The sequence below is a fragment of the Pelodiscus sinensis genome, chromosome 4, assembly GCF_049634645.1.
Source record: "Pelodiscus sinensis isolate JC-2024 chromosome 4, ASM4963464v1, whole genome shotgun sequence".
Lineage (NCBI taxonomy): Eukaryota > Metazoa > Chordata > Testudines > Trionychidae > Pelodiscus > Pelodiscus sinensis.
This window is the reverse complement of record NC_134714.1, coordinates 129,497,836-129,508,562: the sequence shown is the minus strand read 5'-3', so window position 1 is coordinate 129,508,562 and position 10,727 is coordinate 129,497,836. Positions and strand designations below refer to the sequence as shown.

Genomic DNA, 10,727 nt, shown 5'->3' with positions numbered 1-10,727 from the left:
GACAGCAGCTCCACGCTCTAAGTCCTAACCTGATGCCCTGCCGGCACTGCTTCCGGCCATCCTTAACTCCGGTACAGGGTCCACTCTGTGTGGACATGCTAGTTCGAATTAGCAAAATGCTAATTCAAACTAGTTTTTAGGTCTAGATGCACTAGTTCGAATTAGCTTAGTTCGAATTAACTAATTCGAATTAAGTTAGTTCGAATTAGTGCTGTAGTGTAGACATACCCTCTCTCTCTCTCTCTCTCTCTCTATTTTCCTGTTAGTCTCTGAGGTGCCGTGGGACTACTCGTTTTTCAAGTTATAGGCTAACATGGCACCCCCTCTGAGACCGCTCTGTTTACGCAGCTGTTCAAGTCAGGTGTTTGCCCATCAGAAATGATGGGGAGAAACTAGTGGGGGCAGAAAAGAGTACCAAGAATGAGTCAAAGTTTGGAAAGTCTGCCTAAGCTGACCCATTGACCTGCCCAGCTGGTTCCAGACAGGGGTGACCAAAGGACGGTGGAGAGGGGAGGCGGAGAAGAGAGGGGCCCAGCCGACCCTGTTACCTGGGCAGAAGACAAAGGACAGGGGACGGGATATTGGAGCTTCAGGGGGCTTCTGAACCGGACAGAGAGAGCAGGCAGAGCCCAACCTGCTGCAGGGGAGACTCAGAGGGCCTGGGCTGGGCTGGGCTGGGCTGGGCTGGTTGAGCTGCGTTCAACACTCAGCAAACCCTCCTGTTTGGTGCAGGCCCGGACCCCCAGGAGAGAGCGGCCTCCCCTGGGAAGGGGCTGCGGCAGGGGAGGGGATTCTGCCTGGGGACCGACAGAGGGAGTGTGGGCCGGACCTGGGAGCCGTGCCAGCCGCCCTGCGGAGAAGGGGTTAAGGCAGCGCTGCTGGAGCCAGCAGGGGGGCCGTGCAGAACACACCTCTCAGTCCGGGCGGCGCGATGAGTCACTCAGGTGCTATATAAAGGTCTGACCCAAGAAGTTCTTTGCATCCGCCTGTGCCAGGTGTTTGGAGTCCAGCCCCAGAGCCCGCCCTGCGAGGTGCCTCTGCTCATCAGCGGTGCTGCCGGTCTGTTCTCGCTGGCCCCGTCGTCCCCAGCGATGGATCCCAGGACAGCCCTCTGCCTCCTGCTCATGTGCATTGCCCCGGGTGAGTCGGCTGGAGCGTCCCTGCTGCTGATTCCCGTGTTCCCTGGGCGCTGACAGAGGGGGCCTCCAGGAACCAGCGGGGAGGCTGGCCCTGGAGAGGCGTCTTCACCCTCGTCGTCGCTGCCCTGGCCTGGGGGGTGCCCAGGAGCCTGGGGACCCAGAGGCTGAGCTCTGCTTGAGAGGTGGGAGGTGAAGTAGAGAGTGGTCGGCTCTCGCCTTCGCCCTTCCTCCCGCCCCAGCCTTGCGCCGGAGGGGAGACCTGGGGGGTGCGTCTGGGGCTACACGCTGCCCCCAAGGTGGGAGGAGCCAGCCAACACCTTCCTCACCACTGCTGCCTGTGAGTGCAGGGTGGGGGGCGGCCTCCTGCTGTTGGCACACCCCACTGATCCCCCCAGCTGCCTACAGTCCCAGCTGGGGGACAGACACACAAACTCTCTGAAATAGACAGTAGAGAGCTGTTCCTTTCTCCTCCCTGCTGGCCCAATGGGGTTATAGCTGTCCCGGTCCCCATCTCTGGCCCCTTGCTGCCCCCTGTGGTCATTCTGCAGTATAACTGTCCTTCCTGCAAGACCCTCCCTTTCCATTTTATGAGAAACAGTCAAATTCCAGGCCCATCCCATTTCCCTGGAGCAACCAACCCCTGACCTTGCTTTAAGTGAGGATAAGAACAAGCTGTCTACCAAACTGGTGTTCCTGGCACTTACCATGTAGGTGGAGCTCTGGAACAAGTAGACTCAAAGACAGATGGACAGACAGACAGAGGCACATTTCTAAAATATTTAGCAAGATGAAAAAATACAAGTGGCAAACGAAGCAATCAGTGAAAATCATTAACAATCCCAGCGTCCACTCACTCTTCTCCCCGCGTCAGGGAGTTGATCCTGCTATGGTGGAGTCATCAGGTGATGCTGTTCCACATGGTCTTAGCGTATGAGCCGGTGTACAGTCTTGGCAGATATGCCTTGTTCGATTTGTGATGCAATTACTTTTATTGGGGGGGGGGGGGCAGAGGCTGTTGCAAAGGGCAGGAAGTTTTGTCGCTCTCTGGGAAGCAGCACAAGGGAGAGGGTGAACCTGAGCACCCTGACAGAGGGGCTTAGAAGTGTGCTGTTTGTGACCACCTCTGTTCCCAGACTGCTGCACAAAATGTAGCCAAACAAGGTGTGGGTAGTAAGATTTCACTGATTTCTCCTGCAATGAGCAATTGGTGTAACACTTCCCTGCCTGTGGGATCAATGGGTGGGATAGGCTGCACGGATGTTTTATGCTCTTGCACACTCATTTCTCTTTCCTTTTCTTGATGCTAGGTGCATACTCTCAGGGGAACTGTCTCTGTGCTCGTGGCTTTTGTGACGAAGGCTGGGTGCAGTATAAAGACTCCTGCTATAAGGCTGTGATGAAAGGGGCAAAATGGACAGACGCTGAGGCAAGTCTGACAGTAGGGCCTAGCGGAAAGAGCTTGGGAGACAGGAGAGCTGGATTCTATTCCCAGCACTGGTTTGCTGGATGAGCTAGGGCCAGTCATTCCCCCTTTCTGGGACTCAGTTTTCCCAGAGAAAACTGCTGGGAGACCTTTCAGAGCACTCCGCCTCTGCTCCCACCTTTTCCCCAGTGCACAGAGCGCTTGGCGGCCCCTGGCTTGGGATCATCATGGATAGTTTGATTGACAGTCACCTCCCCCCCCCACACACACACACCTTTTTAGCATCACAGAGCACCTTCTCTGCACTAGCACATGCTCCTCAGCTCCTTAGAGTGAGGCCTGGAGAGGGAGCAGCCCTCTCTCACAGAGATGTCCCTTGGGACTTATGCTGAGGGAGTGTCTACACTGCCGTTAATAGACACCCCCTCTCCCCCCAGCTCAGAAGACCAGGGCTCACGAGATGAAAAATAGCTTTGTGTCTGCTGGGGCCTGGGCTGGCATCTGGGCTCTGAAACCTTCCCCCCACTGGGAACTTGAACATCCGCACTGCGTCCTCAACCGGCCCCTTGGACACGGCTTCGCTCCTCGGGGGCCTCTCTCCGTGTCCAGCAGCCAGGCTGCTGGAATTGCTGCTGTGGGTTGCCAGCTCGCTGGCCCTGACCTGCTGATGAGAAACAGCGGGCAGGAGTGTGACCAGCTGGATATATTCGCTGAGCGGAGAGAGGCGGGGGTTAGGACGTGCTCCTGAGGGCGTGTTGCTAAGGGCTGGATTCTGGCCAGCTGTGGGAGTCGCCGTACGTGGGCCCCATGATTGGTGCAGCAGGCAATGTTGTCGTTTTTAGATCCAGGGCCACGTGAGGGGGAATCTACCCCTAGAGAAGCAGCTTTGACCAGGGCTCCCTGTAAGCTGGGCGCTTTTGCCTCCGCTCAGGAGAGACTCCAATGCTGCCCAGCGGATTAGCAGAGGGCCCACTGCTGAGTTTGGGTTTCTATTGGTGGTGCACATCCACCCACGCCTCGGTGCACACACACATTATTCTGCACATGGATGGAAAAGAATAGAGGGAATAGCGAACCTGCAAACAACTCTGGGGGAATTTCCAAGCCTTCCCTATGGCCTCTGTCTGCTCTCTGCCTTGAAACACTCCTCTGAGGGCTGTTATTTCCCTCCTCCCAATAGCTCGGTATGTGCTCGGCTCAGGGGCATTTCTCTGTGGGTCTGTCTACAACACGACATGCCGTCTGTCCCCACGTGTCCAGGAATGTGCTGGGGACTGATAGCCAGTGTCCCCCTGCCTTGGGGATGGAGAAACCCAGTGAAAGTGGGGGCGGAGGGCTGGAGGACACGCATAAGGGGTCTTTGCCATCTGGTTGGTAGAGCTCGTAGTGGCCCCCCCCCCAGTAAGTTGTGGCGGATGGCAGCAATTAACGGCTCCCCACCCATCAGCTCAGCTCCACCCATCTTCCCAAGAGGCTCTGCACAGGCTGATATTCTGAAGCTGGACTCTTAAAGTGGGGGTGGCACAGATGCCCAAGTCATGGCCCTGCCCCTGTGTCCCCTCCTTTCCCACGCCCCAATGTTGCCTCTTCCCTCAAAGTCCGCTTCCTACCCCTCACCCCAGCCCCCTTCCCGGCACCTTGGCCTACCCTGGAAATGCTAGAATGGCGTCATGCAGCCGCGCTGCGGTAGCAGAGATATTGTTTATGGCCCTAGGAGAGATGCCTCTGACCAGTCCCCTCCCTGTGGGGGAAACCGAGCTAAGAAACGTGCCCAAGGCTACCTGGTGAGCCTGTGGCAGAGCTGGAAATTCAGCCCTTCTCTCTTCAAGGCTAGCCCTCTGCCTCAACAACAAGCCACCCCCCCCCTCTGTCTAGGGCCCTGCCCCATGGACGGTGATTGCTTTCTGAGCGCTTTTGGAAGGGGTGCCGGTTGTAGCCAAATGTGAGTTTTTTCCCTTGTGGTGCCTTTTCAGATGGAATGTCAGAGCCAGGGCAAGTTTGCCCACCTGGCCTCCATCCACAGCGCGGAGGAGAATGACTTCATCTTTCTTCTGATGGGCAAGCTGCAGGATTACACCAAAGGGCAGGCGTACTGGATCGGCGGACACGACACGTTCAAGGTACCTGCCTGCCTCCTGCATCGGGCGCAACCCGGATTGCAGCCTCAGAGCAACCGCCAGGGAACTGGGGAAGGGGTGGGGGATCTGACTGGTATTGCTGTTTACACCAGGGTGTCATGGGCTTGCGATTGCAATCTGAAGCAGAGCAATGAGATTTTGCCAGGATTAGCCCCAGAGGGCCCCCATTCTACTCTTGGCTCTGCTGCTGGGATAGATAAGAACATAAGCACGGCCACACTGGGTCAGGCCAAAGATCCATCTACCCCAGTGTCCTGTCTGCCAACAGTGGCCAATACCAGATGCCCCCGAGAGAGGGAACACAACAGGTAATCCTCATGTGATCCCTCCCCTGTCGCCCATTTCCAGACAAACAGAGGCTAGGAACACCATTTCTGCCCATCCTGGCTAATAGCCATTGATGGACCTAACCTCCATGAATCTATCTAGCTCTTTTTTGATCCCTGTTAAAGCCTGGTCTTCACCACATCCTCTGGCAAGGAGTTCCACAGGTTAACTGTGCGCTGAGTGAAGAAAAATTTTCTTTTGTTTGTTTGTTTTAAACTTGCTGCCTATTCATTTCATTTGGTGACCCCTAGTTCTTCTATTGTGGGAATAAGTAAATAACTTTTCCTTATTCACTTTTTCCGCACCAGTCATGATTTTATAGACCTCTACCATATCCACCCTTAGTCTTCTCTTTTTGAAGATCAAAAAGTCTAAGTATTTTTAATCTCTCTTCATACGGGACCCGTTCTAAACCCCTAATCATGGAGGCAAATCACCAGTCTCGCCTTGTGCCTCAGTTTCCCCATTGTAAAATTAGGACAGTGCCACTGACCTGCTTTGTAGCTCATTCTGAGCTCTACTAACAAAAAGCATTAGGGAAGAGGTAAGTGTTACTCTCCCTGAGCTGCAAAGCATGCTGGGATACAGGGGGTAGAACTTTTTATTTCCACCTCCACACATCTGGCAGAGGGGACCTTCCACTGTAAGTACCAGGCCCTGCCGGCTGAGCTTGTGGGAGAGCTGGGGCTGGGCTGCGTGCGGGGAAGGCGTGTTCGGATCAGGTGCAGGTGACACTGGCTATCAGAGCTGGTTCCAAGCCAGGTTGTCACTGCTCCTTCTGCCAGCCTGACAGTCAGAAGGAAGGCCCGGCAGCTAGAGCCGTGCAGTGGGAATGGAGCATCCTGGGTCCTGGTCCTGTTTCTGCCACTGCTCCCATGTCACCTTGGTGCAGTCACTTAATCTAGCCTGTGCTTGGTTTTCCTATCTGTAGAATGGGGAGGGCCCTTCCCCACAGCCTAGGGGTGGTGTGCGGCTGACTCTGGCATTGCTGGAGGGGCTGCAATGAGGAAGGACATAGAGAATCGTACAGAAGAGCCTCTGCAGCTGGAGTTGTAGGGGCAGCTGAGGCGCTAGAGACAATGCTGATGCCTTAGCCGTGGCTGCTGCTCCATCTCCTCTCCCCCCAGCGCTCCTGGCCATTGGGTCCATCACTAACCCCTTGCTCTCTCCCCAGGAGGGATCCTTCGTGTGGACGGATGGTTCCGAATTCGATTTCCAGAATTATGGTCCAAGCCAGCCCTCGGGAGAAAACTACCTGGGCTCTTGGAGTGTGCAAAAAGGTGCGAGTGTTGTCCTGGGGCGGGGCTGGTGCCTGGGGGCTCTGTGTGGTCAGGACTGGCTCCGTAGCTCAACCCTCAGACTCTTGCCAGAAGGTCCTGTCCAGATTCAGTGCCTGAGAGTGGCTGGAACAGCCGATCCAACCATTGGGCCGTCTGGCACCCAAGCCGAGCATAAGCCCTCCTGGGTGGCTGACCGGTTTCTGGAGTTCCCCTCACCCGCTCAATATGCCAGGATCAGAGATCGGCACATGCACATAGGCTGGAGGAGCGACAACCTTCAAGCACTGCGACCCACTTACAAAGCAAAGGTCGCAAAGGGAGCAGTGAGTGGTCCCCTCGGGCTCCGATGGCCCCACATGTGGCCAGGGACACCCAAGCTATATGGGCGCTAGGGGAGCGTTTCACTCAGTCTGCACCAAAGAATCTGGCACTGTGAGAGGCAGGGCCGTCCTTAGGGTTAGGGGCCCTAGTCCGTGCTACTGAACTGGTCCCTCTCTGCCCAGCCCCAGACTGGAGAGGGGGGACGCCCCCTTATCTACCCAATGTCCCCTTTCCCTCCCCCTTACAATCCCCCTCCTACTTCCCTGATTTAGTTCTGGTTCTGGACTCCCAGCACTCCGGTCATCTGAAGAAGTGGGCTGTGCCCACGGAAGCTCATGATCCCATCGACATGTTTCGTTAGGCTAGAAAGTGCTACCAGACCCTTTGTTGGTTTTTAAGTTTTTTCATTTTTTAAGAAGGTGATTAAATGGCTTCGTTACCACCTGCATGGCTCTTTCACGGGTTCCGTGTTCTGCTAATTGGGCAGGCAGACCTTTATGCACATAAACGGCCACACTGGGTCAGACCAAAGGTCCATCTAGCCCACGGCCCTGTTTGACCACAGTGGGCAATGCCAGATGCCGCAGAGGGAGGGAACGCAACAGGGAATTGTCAGGTGAGAAACAGAGGCCAGGGAACCATTCCTACCCATCCTGGCAAATAGAGACTGATGGACCCAACCTCCATGAATCTAGCTAGCTCTTTTTTTGAACCCTGCTGAAGTCCTAGTCCCATCTTTTGGCAAGGAGTTCCACAGGTTAACTGTGCGCTGAGTGAAGAAAAACTCCCTTTTGTTTTACAAAAGTGGCTTCTCCACATGTAAGTTAACTTAAAGGAGGAGGCAGAGCCACAGAACAGGGATAAGAAGAGGCAGGTGGGTGAACATTAAGACACAGCCGTGCCCCAAATTTTCGGGTGCCCTACGTAGCTGTGTATTCTGCATGTGGGTAAGGATGGCTCTGGTGAGTCTTTCTATCTATCTATCTATCCCCATACACCCCATCTATCTATCTATCTATCTATCTATCTATCTATCTATCTATCTATCTATCTATCCCCATAAACACTCTCTGTCTCTGTCTCTCTCTCTCTGTCTCCCTCTCTCTGGCACCCCTGTGGTCCCTGCCCAGGAGAGGGCTCACATCACATGCCAATGACTTTCCAGTGTCCATTCCTGCCATTGGTAGGTTTGATCCTGGGCTGATTGCTCCTGGCTGTGTCTCTTGCAGGCCACATCACCTGGAATGATTTTGTCAACGATGCGTCCTTCCCGTTCGTTTGCAAATACCCCCTGCGGCACAGGTACCCTCCAGCCCCACCCCTGGGCGGGCAATTCCTCCCACGGGGGAACTCTAGCAGTAGTTGAAGGTGTCCCGGGGATGGTTCAGCCCCCACCCTCCCGGGCCCTGTTGCTATTTATATGGCAGCTGTGCTCCGACTGCGCCAGGCGCTGTACAAACGCGTAAGAAGATACGGTCTCTGTCCCAGCCTGCTCCATGTCCTGCCTGTGTCCTGCCTGCCCGCCCTAGAGAGCTTCATCTCCAGGCTCCTTTTCCCATGGGTGGGTAACTCCTGCAAGTCGGGCATCTTCTTCCCAGGCTGAGATCCACCACTCAGGCAGGAGCCGTTACCGACACTGGCTGCACTGCAACTGGGAAAGACCCCGTATCCCATTCCCAGCCCCCCTAAACCAGCCAGGTGGCTGCTCGGGGGCCAGGTTGGGATAGCACCTCTTACAGGGCAAAGGCCCCATGTCCTACCCCCGAAGCAACCAGGACCACACCCTGGGACCAGATCAGAACTGGAGCATCCTAGAGGGGAAAAGTCTCATGGGACCTGCTGGCACCAGAGCAGAGCCACAAGGGGAAAGGTCCCCTCCGCATCTGGGCACCATAACCAACAGCTGTTTCTCTTCCTCTTCTGCAGCGCTTCTGCCGGCAGCTGCCGGGAGTTGTGATAGCAGGAAGTGGGGGACGACGCAGCCTGTATCGTGTGGCGGAGGCTGCGTCCCCTTCCTGCCCCGGAGCTGCACATCTGGAACCATTTACTGCTGTGCCCGGATCCCAGCTGCTGTCCTGGGCAAAGGATGAGGCTCGGGGCTTGATGGGAATTAGGGGGGGAAACGATTCCTTTTCGAGCGAGCAGAAACAAGGTTTTAAACAGGATCCGGTGTGAATGGCGCCGTGGGGGGCAGGGCAGAGTCATGATGCGCCCAGAGAACGTTCTGCTTTGATTTTGGCCTGCCCCTTTCCTCCAGCCCCCTCCTCCAGGGATGCTGCCCAGGGGACTAGTAGGAATCTGGCACCTGCAGCAGGACCCCCCCCCCTGCTCTGCATTCACTGGCAGTGGTGGGGAGAAGCAGTGAGTATGGGGGGGGAGGGGAAGAACCCCTGTAAGCACCGGGCCTCCCAGCTAGTGCCCCAAGCCTCTCTCAGGCTCTGGCCCATAGTCCCTCCCACTCACAGCATTGGGGGGGCACATGGCCCCTCACACACACACCCATCACCAGTGACCTTTGGCTAAACAGCAGGGGCAGCTGGGGAACATCCCGTCACCTGCTCACCCAACCCAACCCGGCCGTATCGCCATCAGGCAGGAGGGGGCGGGTGGAAAGGGGGACCCAGGCCATCGCCCCCAGGTAGAGGCGGAGCCTCGCCTGTTTAAAGACGACTTCGGGGGAGCGCTCTCTGTCAGGCAAGGCCCCACTGACCAATGGCTGGGGTTGTGAAAGCCTCGTTTCTGCATTTGTTCGTCTTTACGGCCCCCGCTGCTCTGTGGCGCATCTGTCTGGTCTCTGGTTCCTGGATTGTTTCTGCCTGCTCTAGAATTAACGTTGCTGGGCATAAACCAGTGAAGGTGGCGGGGTATAATAGGTTCGCTAATCTCGTTAGGGCTGGTTAATTAAATGGCAGTAAATGATGGTTAAGGGGTAGCTGGGCATGTTACTATATAAACAAGAAGGAGGTTGGGGGGGAAAGGAAAAAGAAAATTGGATCCATGCTGGCTGGAGCTGACCCCAATACACACTGAATTGTTTGCATCTCCGGTGTGGCTGGTCTCTGTTCACAGGAGCAGGAGCAGGGCGGTGGGAGGGGGAAGGATAATCCCTCTAACATCTCGGCGCCCCGGCTCTGTCCCGGGGTTGGGGCACCAGGGCGGCTGTTTTCTTTCTCTTTACCAGCGGTTAGAAGCCCCGGGGGTCTCAGCCGCCACTAGAAGGTGCTTTTGTGCCTGCCGGGTGCTGCTAATGCCAGACCCGTTTCCTTGCGCAGCCGGAGGGTAGAGGAAGGGCTGCAGCTGGGCCGGGGAGGGGAGCTGAGTGCGCTCTGGCTGGGCAGCTCTTGACAACCAGGACGTGGTTCCTGCTGCCTCATTGCCTGGCTGGGCCCCGTTTCCTGTGTCCCTCGCTTCCAGGCTCTGCCCAAGGCAGCTGCAGTTTGCCCTGGCCCAGCCAGGAGCCCTGGAGGGACGCGCTGTCTGTACAGGCGCCAGCTGGGAATTCCCTCCCAGGACTACAAGGAACTTTCAGGCTCTAGCGGCTGAAGCGCTACGGAGCCAGGTCCAAAGAGATTTTAGTGCCCAACTCCCATGGGTTGCAATGTGAGTTAGGTGCCCAGCCACCTCTGATGATCTAGGCCTTAGAACAGCCGCCCCATAGGCCTTGAAGTAGCGGGGACCTTTGCTGTGGGGCTCCAGGGGGGTTTCTTGTTGCATTTGACCTGGTTGCAGCCAGGGGAGCCGACAGCCACGCTGGGATCCTGGGCCAGGTGGAGGGGGCCCATCCTTACGTTCTTGGAAAGGGTGGGACCTCAGGCAGAAGGGGCGGGGCCCAGGCAGAGGGGGTGGGGCTGAGGGTATCTGTCCCCCGTCCCCCCCGCACTGTGTGCAGCATGCCCCTTGGCAAGCTCGCCTCCAGAGGCAGCCCTAAAAGCCGTCCGGACGTGCAGCCGTTTGTGCAAACAGAAGGGCCTGGATCCCAGCCCCGTGGGACCAGTGGAGCTCTCAGGCCGGAGCTGAGACACTAACGCTTCAGCCTTCAGGCCTGGTTTTCAATGGCTGGGGGAGCCTGCTGCCGCCCACCCCTCTTCTCCGCCACCTC

General features: G+C 56.5%; 1 protein-coding gene across 2 annotated transcripts; it reads left to right on the top strand.

Moving 5' to 3' along the window:
* Nucleotides 1–953: 953 nt before the first annotated feature.
* On the top strand, nt 954–9,668 carry LOC102448171 (lectin-like). Of its 2 annotated transcripts, none has more exons than XM_075929123.1 (6): nt 954–1,140; nt 2,447–2,565; nt 4,536–4,682; nt 6,202–6,307; nt 7,858–7,930; nt 8,570–9,668. In XM_075929123.1, the coding sequence occupies exons 1-6, from the start codon at nt 1,092–1,094 to the stop codon at nt 8,583–8,585; spliced, it is 510 nt and encodes a 169-aa protein (XP_075785238.1). In that variant the 5' UTR covers nt 954–1,091; the 3' UTR covers nt 8,586–9,668. The 2 variants fall into 2 exon arrangements, with proteins under 2 accessions (XP_075785238.1, XP_075785236.1); XM_075929121.1 differs by having other exon boundaries at nt 8,555–9,668.
* Nucleotides 9,669–10,727: the final 1,059 nt, after the last annotated feature.